The sequence below is a fragment of the Lepidochelys kempii genome, chromosome 6 (genome assembly GCF_965140265.1).
Source record: "Lepidochelys kempii isolate rLepKem1 chromosome 6, rLepKem1.hap2, whole genome shotgun sequence".
NCBI classification, from domain to species: Eukaryota; Metazoa; Chordata; order Testudines; family Cheloniidae; genus Lepidochelys; species Lepidochelys kempii.
Window position 1 is genome coordinate 86425236 of NC_133261.1, and position 19685 is coordinate 86444920.

The 19685-nt window shown below is 42.6% G+C and overlaps 1 protein-coding gene across 3 annotated transcripts in view; it reads right to left on the bottom strand.

Moving 5' to 3' along the window:
* The window catches only part of EGLN3 (egl-9 family hypoxia inducible factor 3), a 42754-nt gene that overhangs the window by 7594 nt on the left and 15475 nt on the right, over positions 1–19685 (bottom strand). For 2 of the 3 annotated variants that reach the window (XM_073348993.1, XM_073348995.1), the window contains exon 2: positions 1167–1286. The exons of the other annotated variant lie outside the window; for it this stretch is intronic. In XM_073348993.1, coding sequence (XP_073205094.1) covers positions 1167–1286 — 120 coding nt within the window. The remainder of the gene's footprint in view (positions 1–1166; positions 1287–19685) is intronic. 3 annotated transcript variants of the gene reach the window in all.

The window sequence follows — 19685 nt, forward strand, 5'->3', positions numbered from 1 at the left end:
GTTCATCTTTGACAGATTCTAATAGTGCCAAAGGCAGTCAGGAAAATAAAACATACCAGGGATCTAGAGTAGAAGGAAGATGGGCTACCATGAGAATTCTAGTCTCCAAACGTTCTGTATGCCTGACTAATGGGAAGGAAGGCAGGTAGTCTTTCTGGACTTAAGGGACCCAATCTGTAGTTAATCCGTTCTTGTGCTTGGGGCCAAAAGATAGCTTTAAACCACCTTTGTGTTCTCAGTATTCTAGGACCATGCAAGGCCCTGACTGACTCCCAGGATAAGGCATAGCAACATTGGGGCTTGGTGCTCAACATGCATTCATTGTGCCCCCTATGCTAGACAAGGGCTCGTGTAGAGAATTTACATCAGTTCTACTTTAGCCAGGGGGGCGGGGAGGAATCCCTGAACAAGGATATTCCCATGGGGCTTTTACACCCACTTTGTAGCACTTTTATGTTTCCACAGAGACATAAAGCAGCCTTTATTTAACCAGGAAGCAGTCACAATACCCAAGTCTTTAAATTAAGGTGAGAGAGATCATAAACATTTCTGGCAAGAAATTTTCTAGAAAAGTCAGGAAAGATCAGACTTCACATTCCTAATATCCCTAATGTGAAAAAACAAGCATAAATTAATAAATGTCTTTCATGCCCTCTTCATGAATCATAAGAAGCAGAAAAGTGCACAAACCTAATTTTCATAGATCCTTTGCAGGTCAACTTAAAGGGACAGACCCCAAAAGTGACCTACCATTTTTTGGTTAAAACTGCTCCCAGATTCCACTTAGTCCTGAGTGGATGTGGTTTCTTTCTAGATGCTTCATTACTCTTTTCTCTAAACAAAACTAAAATGACAGCAGCCCAGCACATGAGCTGTTCTACGACTACAAACTGGAAGGGGGCGGGGGGGGGGGAAGAAGGGGAAATGGAAGAAAAAAAAAACTGGTAAGGAAACAATTTCAGTTTCAAGCTTCCAAAGGGGTTGCTAAAAACAGCAAGAAAACCCAAGATGTAACTGAAAAGTGCAGTTTTTAAAACCAGCTGTTCAAGAGTTCATGAAAATATGAAATGCAAGTAAACAACTGATAGCAACAACGAACCGTTTCTGAGCCAGCCTTCCCTTGCCTAGAAATATGGGGTTGCTTTTGGAACCCATGGCTCACATACCTTTGAGTCCCAATCCTTATTCAGGTAATAAATACAGGTGATACAGCGCCCATCGCCATTTGGATTGTCTACGTGACGAACATACCCAGTTCCGTTCCCAGGGTAGCAAGCTACCATTGCCTAAATGAAAGAAAAATATCCATCAACTAAATTCCCCAAGACTCTCGCTTTGTTTTTAAAACCTTCCTGAACAGTTGATTTGACTCTAAATACTAAATTATTCAGAGCATCAATCCAAAGATTCCAGTGGATACTAACAAGAGGACCAGTCACAAATTTCTTCCCCCATATGATCCTGCCTACGGGCAATTCCATACATGTAACGTCTTTGGTGTATAAGAGCAAGTACACTGGAGGGGGGAAATAGTTTATTTTGAGTAATATGCTAAAACATAAAAGGACCAAGTTACTATTATTTAAAAGCAACATAACTTTCAACTGCAGCTTGTTGTTCAAGAGAGTATCTCAATAAAGGTTTACTAGGGTTTCTAAGGCTGCCTGGTCACTATTAATCTGAAGTTCTTGGTCATAGTGAAAGCAGACAGCAATCTTACTATGCCGAAGTTTTGCTGTGTCCCCATCCTCCACTCCAAGTTTCCTGCACACAAAGCTCATATCCAAAAACACCACATGCAACTGCAAATTCAGGTTCCTCAGGAGCGAAGCGTGCAGAGAGATGCAAATCTTTAGGCTGTGCTTGAACCAGGCCGTACATGTTTGCTGTCACAGGCTGAGCCACAGAAGTAACCAGAAGTTTTCATAATCACAATTCTTTCTTTGATCATCCTCAAACCTGCTGATGTGGCCATTTAAGTCAAGGTTTGGTTAATTTCACATTTAATGGTGAGAAGAATCAACAGAAACACAAACATGAATCATTTTGAACCACAAGAGAGAACTACAGATGACTAGTAGGAGTATGTATCGAGCACTTAAAAAAAAAAAAGTGGTCTTTTGCAGCACGTACGCATTTAACATGAATTCAACCCAGTAGAATGATATTAGCAGACAGGGCACTGGATGCTCAAGGGATTATCAATTGGTTACTATGCCTCACTTGTCTAAATTATTAGTCTGAATTGGTAGTGACAACCTAAGTGCACTAAACTCTAGTCCTAAAGATATGGCCATACTAGCTTTTTCCCACAAAAACTTTTCTTCTATTATTAACACTGGAGGCATGGAATAGGTAGTAGCAATGGTGGCAGACCGTCAGCCAGCACAGTGGATCCCTCTGAACCTCTGCTAATTAAGCTTAGACTCTGTTCCCTCAAGGGTGTGCCAATTGCAGAAATGATTGTACACACAGTTGCACACATACAGTTCTCTATTTTTAATACTACAGTAATCTACTTTCCTTCACGTTGCTTGTCCTTTCCTGTAAAGGTTGCCAGAATGACACTAACAAGTTGTTATAGGATGCAATTTATAATCTGCTCTGCTGTTCAAGCCCCTATGGACATAGCTATTCTGAGGCCCAATCCTACACAGTAAGGTGAGAATCTCAAGGAGGTGATGCATGCTCTTAATTCCGATCAATATCAATAGGCACTCTTAGGATGTGCTGGCACCTTGCAGGATAGGTCTCTAAGGCCCTATTCACTATAGTCATTTCAGGGAACCTGGCTACAAGTTGGGTGTCAATTTGTAATGGAGGCTGAACCTCAATGATATTTCATTACCAGACTGAGGAACTGTGCTAAGGTCCATTCTCCATGGCAGTACTGGAAATATAGCTAAATATAGCTCAGTAAAAAGGCTAAGGGACAAACCTGGTTGGAACCAGGTTCCCTGACCGTTGTATTTGCAATGTAGAGGGAGCAGATGACTGTGAGCTCTGGCAGCAGAGGAAGGACAATACTAATTCTTTGTACCACAGGAACAATACTCTTTGGCTGATTGAGATGCCCTGGCTTGAAAACAAGGCGTTTACACAATATTATGGTGGTGCTGGACGGCTGAGGAAGGCTTTCTTCAATGGGCAAACATCATTTGAATAGCAATGAATTGTTCAAATAAAAATTCAGAGTGACTGCAGTTTGAAAAAAGTGAGCTCTTGTGGTGTAATAAGTCAGAGGTTGTCACTAAGGGTACATCTACACAGCAGCTGAGAGATGTAATCCCCAGCACTGGTAGACATATGTACTAGCTCTGCTCAAACTAGTGCCCCAAAAGAGCAGTGTCCCCATCATGACATGAACATACCAGGATCTCAGACAGAGTTGTATTTGGGTGGATAGCCAGAGCTGCCGCCAAGGCTGACGGCAGCCACACTGCTATGTTTAGTGCGCTGACTCAATCAGAGCTAGCACGTGTGTACATCTTCCTCAGCTGTGAACTACACCTCCCAGCTGCTGTGTTACAGCCTAAGGCCCAGAGTCTTAAAGGTACTTAGGGGCTGATCAGCTCAGTATTTCAATGCCAGCCCTGTAGGTGCCCTGCCACCTAGTGGAATCCTCAGCCCACAGCTAGGTACCCAGACTCCCTATACGCTGGGTCTCAAACTCAATTTACCTTAGGGCCACTGCCAGTCCTCAAATCCTCCCAGGGGCTAATAATGTCACTGAAGATGATGTTCAGAAAAGAAAACGTTTATATTATATTTTTTATTTTGAATTTCTTAGAAGTAATAAAACTGTCAAACAACTTTATACAATTCTTTGCCTGCCAGAGAGTTTTTAGTGTTTGCCAGACACCTGGCAACGCTTCAGTGCTGTCAGTTTGTTGATGTTTGGCCTCAGTGATGGAGCAGTTGAAACCTTCAGGATTGCAGAAAGGGGTGCATCAGGTAGTTGTGTTCGGTATTTTGACTTGTTTATATTCATCGTGGAAAAAAGTGACGCCGCCTCCATGGCTGACTCTGCCCGGCGACTAGTGATGGTATCTCTCCCCCAGCCAATGGAAAGCTGCAGGGGGTGGCACCTGCAGCAGACAGAGGCCACTGTGGGGAGGTTCTCGGGCCGCAGATGGCCCGTGGGCCAGGACTTTGAGACCCCTGCCCTATACAGTGCATGGGGAGAGGTAGGTGCTTAAGACAGGTTTCAGAGTAACAGCCGTGTTAGTCTGTATTCTCAAAAAGAAAAGGAGTACTTGTGGCACCTTAGAGACTAACCAATTTATTTGAGCATGAGCTTTCGTGAGCTACAGCTCACTTCATCGGATGCATACCGTGGAAACTGCAGCAGACATTATATACACGTGTGTATATAATGTCTGCTGCAGTTTCCACGGTATGCATCCGATGAAGTGACTGCTGCAGTTTCCACGGTATGCATCCGATGAAGCGAGCTGTAGCTCACGAAAGCTCATGCTCAAATAAATTGGTTAGTCTCTAAGGTGCCACAAGTACTCCTTTTCTTTGTGCTTAAGACAGGGATCCTCAGAAGCCGGCAGGCTTAGTGAGGAGCTGCCTAAGCTAACCAGGAGTGAAATGCCTAGGAGCAGGGCTGGGAAAGAAGAAGGGCTTAGGCCCTTAACTGGCTGACATGAGGTATCTGGCTGAAGGGCTAGAGATAAGTTCCTCGTTCTGTTCAAGATCCTCAGCTGCAAACCCTCCCCTGAAGTTACACACCGAAGCCAGTTCAGCTGCTTAGGTAGCCCATGCTCTAGCAGCTGGAACCTTCTCCCTGGTCTTGTTGAATACAGCGAGCGAGGGTTTAAATTTACAGCACACTAGGACGCCATGCACTTGGGGCCAGTCACAAAAACTGCCTCACTGCCACTGTAGACACCTAAATTCCAGAATCAGGCCCCATGGGGATTCACAAAACCCTCGCTCAGCGGCCACTGAACCGTGTAGGTGCCTCAACGCTCTTGGTGCCTATGTTTCTACAGTAAAAGTTACCCCAGCAACTATTTTCTGCCTCAGTGTGTGCGCTTTGCTGCCTCACTCTACATGTCCAGATGCCTATGCCACACAGCGATGCAGGATTTGGGGGTTGGAGGGAGGGCGGACAGACAGGCATTTCTCCACTTTGGGCCCCACAGGTGAGTTATTGGGTAGGCATCTTCAGAGCTCTCCAACTGGAGAGCCTACACAAAAACAGGTGGGAAGAGGAGGCCTTCCCTCATAAGTTTCAGTTCAGTGGTTAGGGCAGTCATCTGGGATGTGGGAGACCCTGGTTGAAGCCCCTGATGTGAAATAAAGGATTTGCACAACAATCTGCCACCTTACAGGCTAGAAGCTCATTAGCTGTGGGGCAATGTCAGAACATAGGTGGCTTTCCAAGTGTCATCCGGGGGCAAGTTAGCGGAAGGAGTAGGGGTTAGGCAGCAACTGAGTGGTGGTTATGAAAGGGTCAGTGGTGCCTAAATATCTTTGAGGCTCTGGATCTAATGCCTTAACACTGAGGCCAGAATCTTCCCAGGCCTCCCCACACACTACATTCTAATAAGAAACATGTGCTTTTACTCAGCAGATGCCGCAAGGTATTAATTATTATTATTTTGTATTGTCTGCATCTGCAACTTATAGGAGTCCCTGGGGATGAATGAGTAGAACAATTACCGTATCATCCAAAGCACTGAACGTGTTTATATAAAAGGTTAAATAGGAGCTTTCCAGCAGCAGCAGACTCAGGGGCAGAAGAGCAGAAGTGAAATATCCTTTTTCCTGGCACTAGTAATATTTGAATGAAGCCTTAAACAATGAAGGGAAATCATTGTGGTCCTCCTAGAGCCTGTTGAAATGATATCAAGTTTTATCAGAGCACTGACTGGAGCAGCTCCAGTATAGATCAAGCTAGCCTCAGCAGGGCCTCCAGCTGTTACTACTGCTTTTGGATTCATTGGTAAGCAAACAAGAAACAGGAGATGAGCCGAGTGACCTAGACCTAATTTAGGTAATTGTTGAACATTGGTCTTTGCCAGTTTAGCACTCGGGCTTGATGCAAAAAATGGAGACTGGATCAGATCAACAAGATCACTATCCCCTATATAGGGGAGCAGCTAGTGCAGCTAGCAACAATTATTCCCTATGGATTTGTGTTGATGTGTTAAGGAGAATACTTTCCTTTGGGGGAAAGTCTATCCAACAGCCAATTCTGATTTAATATAAATCAATCAGGCAGTAGGAAGTATGAATGTGCCCTGTGCTGTTATTTTATAGCAGTGAAATCAGCTGCAAGGAGTGTGAATAGGCTTAACCTCCCACTGCAAATACTCAAGAGTAAATCTCAGAATCAGCAGGTGAATTTGCTTTCATTAGTCTGCAATTTGTTGATGCCAAAAAATACACTATGGTCTAATACTCCAGATTAAAAACCTCACACATCAATGTACATACAAACTACTTAGTTGGTTAAAGGCTATCTAGCTGACAATCACAAATTAAAACCCTAAAATCCTGGAGTGTTATTTACTACCTGTCTGTAATTAGATCATAGAGGGGGCTTGTGACTGGTTTTCTGTGTGTCTCAAGTCTTCTTGTATGTAGCAAACCTAGGGAACTTGGATACCATGAAGGAATCAAGAATTCTACTGTTTCTGCACTGTCATTATCTGAGATGTTTGTTTACCCACTTGGGAAACCTAACCACCAGTTAAAAGAGTAGTAATTATTATCTGTAGCAAGGAGCCAGGGATCATCAGTGAATTACATGTTGCACAAAAAGGTTTACAAAAGGAAATAATGATAAAGTCAAATACCATATATTACAAATTGAATTACCAGGGGAAGAATTCTGCAAGTCATAGAAGATGGCAAGGAAATACAAATGAAGACTGGAAGTATACAAAAAACTACAGATGTATAAATAGTCTCCCTATCCCCCGCCCTTCACTTCATTCTCTCTCCCCTCAATGTTTCCACTAGGGAAAAGCCCTGGTTAATTTCTCTTACTACTGGCCTGCAGCCACCTCACAATACACTGTGGAATTGTCAGATGATTTCACAAGCTAAGTAGGGTTGGGTTAGTCACTATTTGAAAAGGAGTTCTTCAGGGAATTCCTGGGTGGTGATGGTGGGTCAGAAGGTGGCATTTTTCCTTTATGTTAGCACTGAGCCAGTGTCATGCTAGTAGGGACTATAAAGGTGACATTTTAGGATAAGATGTAAATATAAAGGTACTGACATTTGTGACCACTATAGGTTCCAAACCTTTCTCCAATCCCGGGGCTGTTATTTCCAGTGACCCAATAAAATTCTGCCTTGGATAATTACCATCTGCCTGCATAAATTACTTCTATAGGTATCAGCTGGTTCCGGTATTTTTTCCATTTCCTGCACCAGATTGTTGTGTAGTGTTGCTGTTTGTCATTAAACAGCTGCTATATTTGATCCCAGGAAAGGGTACAGTGATCCCTCTCAGCAGTTTTCAAACTGTGGGTTGGGACCCCAAAATGGGTTGCAACCCCATTTTAATGGGGTTGCCAGCGTTGGTATTAGACTTGCTGGGCCCCGGGGCTGAAGCCACAGCCCAAGCCCCACCACCCAGGGCCGAAGCCACAGCCTGAGGGCTTCAGCCCTGGGTGGTGGGGCTCAGGTTACAGGCCCCCTGTCCAGGGCTGAAGCCTTTGGGCTCTGGCCCCCCGCCTGGGGTGGTGGGGCTCAGGAGAGCTTAGGCTTCAGTACCCCCTCTTGGCATCGTGTAGTAATTTTTGTTGTCAAAAGGAGGTCACGGTGCAATGAAATTTGAGACAGTTGAGCTCGTTAAGTTTAGAAAGAACTTTGAGGTTCTGTGAAATGAAAGGTGCTACGTAAACACAAAGCAATAATGGTTTATGTAATTGCATCCTCTCATTTATAAGTCATGAGATGGAAAGCCAAAATACTAATAATTAATTGCATTACTTCTGACACACAAGCTTTAGGATATATTTTTAAATGACTCCAAGTTGCCTAAAAGTGGAGTGTAATATGTGGTTTGCAATCCTGAACTAAAAAGATTAAACACACACATTTGGAGAAGGAGCACCAGGATTCACATCAGAGGCCCAGGTCTGAGTGAACATTAAAAAACAGGTTGAGTAGTTTGTAGACTGCAAATATTCTGTGCATCTGGGAGAAAAAAAAAGAAGATACACAGCATGCACTACATTAAAACAGCATGAAGAGTCTGATATCTAATGCTCAAAGCAAAGAGATTCTCAATCAAGTCTCGTATGATAACATGGGCACAATGGAACATTTCTCAAGTACCTTTTTTTTTTGCACCCAATTGTGCCCAAATGTTTTCCATTGTGTAATTTATAGTGGTCAGGTATAAGGTTTACATGGCTAGTATTAAATATTAGTTTAGATTTTCATAAATTCAAACAAACACCCAACCACCACACCAAGGAATAGACTAGCCATACTGGCCTAATGTAATAGTCTTTACAGAGGAATAAATGGAGGGAACAGAAGGGAGAGAAGAATGATGTTAAAAACCTAAACAATCTGTCTCATGTCCATTCGAAAGGTAACCGCCAGTTCCAATAGGTTACATTCTGCTCACCTTACTCTCCCAAAAATTTCCATTCTCTTCAATGGCAGTGCTGAATGAGAAAGGACAAAACTACAAGGGTACCTACTGGGCTCAAAGGGAGACTTGCGACTACTTGCAAAATTAAGCGTAGGCTTGAGGAAGAAGGGAAGGCATATTCTAGACCAGGGGTTCTCAAACTGAGGGTCGGGACCCCACGGGGGTCACGAGGCTATTACATGAGGGGTCACGAGCTGTCAGCTTCCACCCTAAACCGTGCTTTGCCTCCAGCATTTATAATGGTGTTAAATATATAAAAACATCTCATTCAGAGGCTTGCTGTATGAAAGGGGTCACCAGTAAAAAACTTTGAGAACCACTGTGCTAGACCATCCAGAGCAATGACCATGAATCTGTTCTCCAAGCTTAGGACTGCCAGTGTCAGTAGCAATATTTTACTACTTTCCTGTCAGGCAGGAACTATCTCTCAATTAACTGTGGAAAAAATCCATTGATTTAGCTTCCTTTCCTCTGTTCCCAGGACACATCAGCTTAGCCAGTTGGCCTGGTAGTTGGATACTTGTGGCACAGATCTGGATGTTCCAGGAACAGAAAAAAAATTCTTGCTTTGCTTGCATCTACTTTTTGTTCTGCCTTGATGATTCAGCTGTACCTTTGTAGCTGCTTCCACATGTACAGAGATGCATTTATGAGAAATTTTCAGGAGCTCCCCCAATATACTACCATCTGTCATTATTCTGATTGCCACAGGGTTGGTTAAGGGTCTTTCCTTGACTAGAAGAAGAAGAGGAAGTCCCCAAAGAAGGATCAGCCGATGATCCAAAAACTATTCCAACTGCAAAGGATAGGTATCATTTGTCAACTCTGCATTTTCAGGAGAATGCTGAAAGCTAAAGAAATAAAACCAAAGTTATATGGAATATCATGACAATAGGATTGTAATTCTGCTTAGAGTAACATCCTTGTCTCTTCTAATCTTCAAAAGAATTAATCTTCACTTGTGTAAGAAGGGTGTTGTCATGCTCCTTAACGCACATATGTTTGTATTTGCTAGGATTAACATTTCTCTGATTTCCCACTGCTCATGGACTCCCCTGCTCATTATGTTCTACAATGCTGAAAAAAGGGCTTTGTTTTTGTTTTGTTTTAAATTATGTTCCAATTTAAACTTCTCTTTATGCTGAAATTTTATTCAGCTGGTGTGCTTTTTATGTGCCCACAGACAGTACAGTTTGAGAATGGATTCACTTACTGCATGTTGAGAGCAGCCATGCTATCACCATAAAACCTGAAATTTATGAGGCTATAAGCCAATTAATTACTTTCTGTCAGGATATTCAGATTTAGTCTCCAATTAGCAGATGTAAACAGGCTTGGTGCACCATTGTATCAATAAAAGCTGTTTCGGTTTAGGAAGCCCGCCCCTTAACTACTGAGTTCTGGCTCCTGGCCAGCTAGATGATGGCTTAATGACAGTGCTACGTGCAGAGCGTGAGGGTATCGGCAATCAAACACAAACTTTACTCCAGAGTACACCTCACAGAGAGACTGCGGAAGAAAGGAAACACACACTTACAGTACATACAGTCAATGTACTTCTCATTTCTGATTCTTACTGAACGCCCTCCTTCCTTCCCGCACTCTCATTTCCTATATATATTCTTTTAATGCTAGATACCAAAGAGACACTACGGTCTAAATAGATTTTTAGAACATTTTTACTTGTGTTTTAAACCACTGTCTTCCTCTCTCCCCGCCTCATCATCCAAAAAAACTCCATACTATTACATTTTTTATTGTCCAGAAACAAAGCGGGGATGAACTATTCTAACTAGAAAGCATCAGACATTCAATACAGAGTACTCTGTAATGAGCCACAAGAGAGACCGTGACCAAGAGCTCAACCTTGTAGAAAAACAAGTTCATAAACACAAGCTCATTAAGGAAATCTGTAAAGAGTCTCGCCTTAAGTTCAGTTGTCAATGGGGAATAAAGGCATGGTAAGCAGAAAATAAATCTCCTTAAAGTTTTTAATCAAGTGGTTTTATATATCGTGGGGGATAATGTCATAGTTCCTTTAATATTTGATCCTTGTATTCCCTGTCACCACTTACAGCTTTACCATTCTGTTTTTAATCACCCAGAGAAATATTGACAGAGACTTTGATAGACTAAGTAATGCCTTCCCCAGAAACAATTAAAGTAATTGCATATATTTTAGTCTCTGTCCCAGAACATTAATATAGGGCGTCATCCTAGATTTAATGGAAGCAAAACTTAAATGGGAATTTTGCCTATGTTAGGGCTGCAAGATCAGGCCTATATCCCTTTTTGACTTATGGACGCTGTGGGAGATGGTAATACTGCCTGCAGGACTTTCAATGTGGTGTACTGTATGCATAAATAAGCCATCTTTGCACTACCCTGATTCAGTGCTGCTGAGGGGACCCTGGGCTACTCCAACTTACAACAGCTGACCCAGCGTCACATTGCAGACCAGAATCCCTCACAATACTGAGTCTATAGCTATTGACCTTTCTGCCCAGACACCCTGCCGTCTTGCCCACAGCATGCCTCCTATGACAGGGCTTCTGAGGGAAGGCAGCATAGGGCTACTTGCACTGATCCTATGCTGCTTCTGCACCCGAGGAATTTTCCCTCTCTCTGGTGGCACAGTTACAATCCCTGTATACGGAGCCAGAGCAGCTGTAGCAATTTAAAAATCATATAATTGAATTTGGAGGGAACCCCAAATCTCATCTGTGTACCATCCCAAAGTTCTCAAGGCCAGCTTGGCTGCTGAAGCTATGCAAACACTACTTCGCAGCATGAACACTGAGATGAATGGCACACAAATGTTGATCCCAGCAGTACCGCTAAATTAAGGCTAACTGATGAGACCAGTTATCCCTGCTGTAAATTTGGAATAAAGCTAATTCTACATTTTTGAAAGTCGACTAGCTAACAGTACATTCATGCCTGCACTGATTTGTGCATAAATGGATATTTATGGGTAAAACCCATTAAAGTTACCAGTGATAAATTACCCTCAGAAATAATTTATGTTGTTCTCTAAGGAATGGATGAATTTTAGTCTTTCAGCTCTAAGACCTTTTCTGAAGATACCACTAGAGTTAAAGCAGTACAATCCCTCCTAGTGTAAACACAGTTATACCAGTATAAACGTTCTTGTACCAGTACAGCTTGTCCCCATATGGTACGGGGAATAAGCTATTTCAGTATAAGGGTATGTCTACACTGGAAACTTCCAACTGCTGCCATGGGAACGCTCCCGCGGCAGCGCTTTGAAGTGTGAGTGTGGTCGCGTTCTAGCACTGGGAGAGAGCTCTCCCAGCAATCTACCTCCACGAGGGGATTAGCTCCGAGCGCTGGGGAGCCCAGCTCCCATCGCTTGGAGCCTGTCTACACTAGTGCTTTAGAGCGCTCAGACTTGCTGCGCTCAGGGGGGTGATTTTTCACACCCCTGAGCCAGAAAGTTAGAGCGCTATAAAATGTAAGTGTAGACATACCTTAAAGCACTGTTACACAGTAGAATTCTGAGTTACCATAGATTCATAGATATTTAGGTCAGAAGGGACCATTATGATCATCTAGTCTGACCTCCTGCACAATGCAGGCCACAGAATTTCACCCACCACTCCTAAAAAAGACCTCACACCTATATCTGTGCTATTGAAGTCCTCAAATTGTAGTTTGAAGACCTCAAGGAGCAGAGAATCCTCCAGCAAGTGACCCGTGCCCCATGCTACAGAGGAAGGCGAAAAACCTCCAGGGCCTTCCAATCTGCCCTGGAGGAAAATTCCTTCCCGACCCCAAATATGGCGATCAGCTAAACCCTGAGCATATGGGCAAGATTCATCAGCCAGATACTACAGAAAATTCTTTCCCGGGTAACTTGGATCTTACCCCATCTAAAAACCCATCACAGGCCATTGGGCCTATTTACCATGAATATTTAATTACCAAAACCATGTTATCCCATCATACCATCTCCTCCATAAACTTATCGAGTTTAATCTTAAAGCAAGATAGATCTTTTGCCCCCACCACTTCCCTCGGAAGGCTATTCCAAAACTTCACTCCTCTGATGGTTAGAAACCTTCGTCTAATTTCTAATCTAAATTTCCTAGTGGCCAGTTTATATCCATTTGTTCTTGTGTCCACATTGGTACTGAGTTTAAATAATTCCTCTCCCTCTCTGGTATTTATCCCTCTGATATATTTATAGAGAGCAATCATATCTCCCCTCAACCTTCTTTTAGTTAGGCTAAACAAGCCAAGCTCCCTGAGTCTCCTTTCATAAGACAAGTTTTCCATTCCTCGGATCATCCTAGTAGCCCTTCTCTGTACCTGTTCCAGTTTGAATTCATCCTTCTTAAACATGGGAGACCAGAACTGCACACAGTATTCCAGGTGAGGTCTCACCAGTGCCTTATATAACGGTACTAAAACCTCCTTATCCCTACTGGAAATACCTCTCCTGATGCATCCCAAGACGACATTAGCTTTTTTCACAGCCATATCACATTGGCAGCTCATAGTCATCCTATGATCAACCAATACTCCAAGGTCCTTTTCCTCCTCCGTTACTTCTAGTTGATGCGTCCCTAGCTTATAACTAAAATTCTTGTTATTAATCCCTAAATGCATGACCTTACACTTCTCACTATTAAATTTCATCCTATTCCTATTACTCCAGTTTACAAGGTCATCCAGATCCTCCTGTAGGGTATCCCTGTCCTTCTCTAAATTAGCAATACCTCCCAGCTTTGTATCATCTGCAAACTTTATTAGCACACTCCCACTTTTTGTGCCCAGGTCAGTAATAAAAAGATTAAATAAGATTGGTCCCAAAACTGATCCTTGAGGAACTCCACTGGTAACCTCCCTCCAACTTGACAGTTCACCTTTCAGTAGGACCCGTTGTAGTCTCCCCTTTAACCAATTCCCTATCCACCTTTCAATTTTCCTATTGATGCCCATCTTATCCAATTTAACTAATAATTCCCCATGTGGCACAGTATCAAACGCCTTACTAAAATCTAAGTAAATTAGATCCACTGCGTTTCCTTTACCTAAAAAATCTGTTACTCTCTCAAAGAAGGAGATCAGGTTGGTTTGGCACGATCTACCTTTTGTAAAACCATGTTGTATTTTGTCCCATTTACCATTGACTTCAATGTCCTTAACTACCTTCTCCTTCAAAATTTTTTCCAAGACCTTGCATACTACAGATGTCAAACTAACAGGCCTATAATTACTTGGATCACTTTTTTTCCCTTTCTTAAAAATAGGAACTATGTTAGCAATTCTCCAATCATACGGTACAACCCCTGAGTTTACAGATTCATTAAAAATTCTTGCTAATGGGCTTGCAATTTCTTGTGCCAATTCTTTTAATATTCTTGGATGAAGATGATCTGGGCCCCCCGATTTAGTCCCATTAAGCTGTTTGAGTTTCGCTTCTACCTCAGATATGGTGATGTCTACCTCCATATCCTCATTCCCATTTATCATGCTACCATTATCCCTAAGATCCTCTTTAGTCTTATTAAAGACTGAGGCAAAGTATTTGTTTAGATATTGGGCCATGCCTAGATTATCCTTGACCTCCACTCCATCCTCAGTTTTTAGCGGTCCCACTTCTTCTTTCTTTGTTTTCTTCCTATTTATATGACTATAGAACCTTTTATTATTGGTTTTAATTCCCTTTGCAAGGTCCAACTCTACTTGACTTTTAGCCTGTCTCACTTTATCCCTACATATTCTGACCTCAATAAGGTAGCTTTCCTTACTGATCCCTCCCTTCTTCCACTCCCTATATGCTTTCTGCTTTTTCTTAATTACCTCTCTAAGATGCTTGCTCATCCAGCTTGGTCTACAACTCCTGCCTATGAATTTTTCCCCCTTTCTTGGGATGCAGGCTTCCGATAGCTTCTGCAGCTTTAATTTAAAATAATCCCAGGCCTCCTCTACCTTTAAACCCATAAATTCTTCAGTCCAATCCACTTCCCTAACTAATTTCCTTAATTTTTGAAAGTCAGCCCTTTTGAAATCAAAAACCCTAGTTGCAGATTTATTTTTGTTAATCCTTCCATTCAATTTGAACTGAATTAGCTCATGATCACTTGAGCCAAGATTATCCCCTACAACCATTTCCTCTATGAGGTCCTCATTACTCACCAAGACCAAATCTAAAATGGCATCCCCTCTAGTCGGTTCAGCAACTACTTGCTGAAGGAATCCATCAGCTATCGCATCTAGGAAAATCTGAGCCCTATTATTATTACTAGCACTCGTCCTCCAGTCTATATCTGGGAAGTTAAAGTCTCCCATGATCACACAGTTTCCATTAGTATTTACTTTATTAAAAACATTAAAAAGGGCTCTATCCATATCCAAATTAGATCCCGGCGGTCTATAGCACACCCCAAGCACTATCCCAGGGGAGGCTCTAATAGTTTTCTTCCCCAATTTAATTGTTGCCCAGACAGACTCAGTCATATCCATTTCATCGCTTCTTATTTCTTTACATTCTATCTCATCATTGATATACAGTGCTACTCCGCCACCTTTACCTTTATTTCGGTCTTTCCTAAACAGCACATACCCTTCAATACCTGTAGCCCAGTCATGACGACTATTCCACCAGGTCTCTGTTATACCTATAATATCTGGTTTCACTTCCTGCACCAGTAACTCTAGTTCCTCCATTTTGTTACCTAGGCTCCTTGCATTAGTGTACAAACATCTTAATTTTTGCTGTTTGGCCTCACTCACATTCTGTACCCTATTAGGCACGGTTATTTTACTACCAGTATAACCTATTAGACTTGTATCTACACTACCCTTCCTCCTACCTATAGCTGTATCCACTCTTACTTCATTTTCTTTCCACTCTATGCTAAATTCTGGCGTGGAGATTACCTGGACATCTCCCAACCATCTCCCCCAAATTCCTAGTTTAAAGCTCTCTTAATCAGTTGTGCCAGCCTCCATCCTAGAAGTCTATTTCCTTCCCTACTCAGATGAAGTCCATCCCGAGAGAACTGTCCTCTATCCATGAATGCCTCCCAATGGCCATACATCCCAAAGCCCTCCTTATAGCACCACTGCCTAAGCCATCCATTGATAGTCATAATCTTGTCACACCTTTGTTGCCCTTCTCTAGGAACAGGCAGAATCCCACTAAAGATCACCTGAGCCTCAATTTCCTTAAGCGTCCTCCCCAGCCTAGCATAGTCTCCCTTAATACTTTCCAGCGAGAATCTAGCCGTATCATTTGTTCCCACATGAAGGATAATTAGGGGATTCTTTCCCGCTCCCTTTAGAATCCTTTTCAACCTCAGGTCTACATCCCGTATCTTAGCACCTGGAAGACAGCACACCCTCCTATTTTCTGGATCAGCTCTGGTTACAGGCCTATCTATTCTTCTCAGTAAAGAGTCCCCAATCACATAGACCTGCCTTTTCCTAGTGACGGTGCTATTCTCCAGTCTATCCCCTGTTCCCTCTGGCTGCAAGTTTTTTCCATTCCCATTCTCCCTTATAATCCTTTTTAACCCATCCTGTATCCTCCTGGGGCTCATATTTGGTGTAATCTCCATTAACTCTTCCCCTTTTCCTATAGGGCTAACCGCTCTTCTCTTCTTCCTTGCCCTGTCACCTTCAGTGAGTGTGGAATGGAGTTTGTTCGTAACTCTGAACAAAACATTATGGTTGATCTTACAACTGAACATTGACTTAATATAGCTTTGAAACTTTACTATGCAGAAGAAAAATGCTGCTTTCCCTTAATTGTGTTAACACAGTTAAATGTAAAGTACTAAGTACTGTACTGTATTTGCATTTTTGTTTTGGTCTCTGCTGCTGCCTGATTGTATACTTCCAGTTCCAAATAAGGTGTGTGGTTGACTGGTCAGTTCGTAACTCTGAGGTTCTACTGTACCGGCATAACTGCATCCATACTAGGATTAGACTAGACAACAACAAAAACCCCACAGAACAAACCTTCACCACCCCGCAATGAACACTTCTCTACACATTTTTTATACCAGTACTGGGACTTAAAAAATAATCCAGTGCAAAACAAATAAACCCTCAGCATGCAGCACTATATTCATTATACTTTTGCATTTTGTATCTGGAGATCAACATGATTCATAAAGGCAGTTAACCCATTATCTTCATTTTACAGGTGCGGAAACCAGGGCCCAGAGAAGTTAAGCAGCTGCCCAAATTCACACTGCAAGCCAGTTTCAGAGTCCAGAATTGAACATAAGTTGCCCAATTCCCATATGACAGCAAGGACTGCTACTCCATGAATTCTGGCTGCATATCCACACTAGAAAACAAAAGCCTTGATAATTTTCTAGGTGGGACAGCAGCAGGGTAAATACCAATGTGGCACGACACTCATGCTAGCCAACTGTTTCTGCTCCATTGTACTATCTTCTGGATGCTTACACAGTGCTTCCAAATACACCTTGCTGTAACTATGGTTGTCGGAGATTTCCAGAGAGCAAATTTCAGTGGGGCTCTGTACAGGTTCAGGAATCTACCAGGCAGAGTAACCTGCAGGATCAAGGCTTCAATGGGACTTAATTTTAAGTACACAAGCATGTTTGCAGGTTCAAAGCTTAAGGGTATGTCTAGCATTTTGGAGGCTGCGGGAGCAAGCCTCCCAGCCCAGGGCAAGAAATTCAAGCTAGTGGGGCTCATGCCAGCATTCTAAAAATAGCTGTAGACAGTAGTCAGCCCACCTCCCTCCTCGGGCTTCAGAGCCCGGGCTCTGTCTCAAGATACAACTTCAAAGCACAATCTACACTGCTCTTTTTAGAGGGCTAGCATGAGCTCCACTAGCCCAAGTATTAGAATATAAATAATAATCATTTTTATACAGGGAAAGCAATGAAACAGATGAACAACCATAGGTCAGCAAATACACAAAACAAATGTTTCTCTAATCCAGGGGTTCTCAAACTGGGGGTCGTGACCCCTCACGGGATCACAAGGTGGTTACATGGGGGTTGAGAGCTGACAGCCCCATGAGGCTGACAGCCCCGAGCCCCCATTAAATTAATACTGCCCCCCCCCCCCGTTCTTAAATTAAAAGGGATGGGGAAGTCACACTCAGAGGCCTGCTGTGTGACAGGGATCACCAATACAAAAAGTTTGAAAACCACTGCTCTAATCCTTTACAGTCATGCTAGTTATTGTGTTAAATTAGTAGATTTTTAAAAATCAGTAGTGTGACCTAAGTCGACACTGTCTGTTTAAATCAGGAGCCTAAATATGATTTTAGATGTTTAATGTTGAAATGTGCAAACTTGACATTCATATACCCGGCCAGCAGGACTGGTATTGCTAATTCTCTTCCTCCTCCTCCTGTGAAAATGCAGTCTGTAAAATATTTAACAATTCAGTGACCTTTCCTGTTGGCCTGGTTCAGCAGCCATGTACATGCTTCACAGGCAGGGGAAGACAGATGAAAAGCTAATCCATTAAGGAAAGGGAAATATTGGTGAATACTGGAAAGAACAGAGTTCAGTATAGCCTAGGGGAGCCTGTTCTATTTATATCCACCAGCTGGCAGAAAGTGAATTACATACCTTAGCGCGAGGACACTCTATAGCACTCCAGCCACTGCCCCCTCTTCCTTCAAATCCCTTCTCAAAACTCACTTCTACTAGGATGCCTACAATAAATTAGACACCACCAGCCAGGTTAAGCAGCTCTTGATATTTGTTTTATTAATGTAAATCAAACTGTGTGTGTACGTGTATATATATATTTTCTGATTGTTCCCTCACCTCTATGAGCTGCTTGTTTTCTTGGCTCCTGTCCTGCAATGTGCTCTGCTTGGGCAGACCCCTGCTCCCATGTGAAGTCAACGGGGCTATACGTCGGTGCAAGGATCTACCTGCCTGGAGCTCATTGGATGATCAGGGCCTTAGATTGTAAACTATTCAGATGAGGGACTGTCTTCCTCTGTGTTTGGACAGCACCTAGCACACTGTGGGCACTACTGGAATAAATGCTATTACTAATTTTAATGTGAGACGAGCTTGCTACAAGACACTGTCAAGTACACATCCTGATGCAAAGACAGTGAGAGAATATTATTTGGATTGCAGTAGCACCCATGTTGGATCATATTAAAGAAGTTCTGTATTAAAATCACAAATGAGTTTGGTTCCCCAGAGTTTAAATTCCAGGGTATTACTAATTAAGAGGTCTCTTGGTTTTTGGTACTGTTTCTCTCCCTCTATGTGTGAAACTTGCAAGCTGCTAATTGTGTTAGTACATTCTAAGACAGAGTCTGTTCTCAAAGCAATTCACAGAGAGAGAGACTCAAAGCAATACTCTGTAACAACAGAAACAGCACCCAGAGACTCCCCGCCCTTTTGTTGTATTAACCATTGTGATTAAAATAGAGATAGAGGATGTATGTGGATGGATGCTTGGTGTGGATAATAACTGAATGATCAGGGAGGTGCCAGCCTAAGAATCCAGTGTCCATCGGCTGAAGAAGGCGTCAAGTGGAAATAACCAGAGGACCCCACCCGGAGGGCAGACTGGAATCCACCCAACAGCCTCAAGAATGGGAGAACCAAAGAACAAGATAACATCTTGGAGCCGTCAGGAATGTGCTATCTGCTGATTGATTCAGCAACAGCATGATGAAGCAATTCCCATAGACTGGCATAGGAAGAAATTCCTATAAAAATAGACTCTAAAAAGTGAGAACTTTGGGGTCTGATTCTGCAAACCAACTTCCAGGAGCATCAGATGAGCATCTGACAAGGCCCTGCTCCCTCCTCATGTCCAGGCCACCTGGCCAGTGGCTTGGCATGAGCAACTCTAAGGCTGGTAACTATGATAACAACCTTGCAGAACCTGTGTGTGTGGGTGTGTATGTGTGTGTGTGTGTGTGTGTGTTTGTATGAATGAATGTGTGAATAAATATGAGATTGAATGGAATGTTATAGCTATAACTGCTTACTATGATTCTTTCTGTATTCACAATAAATGTGGTATTTTGCCTTTTTCCCTTTAATAAGATCCTGCTGGT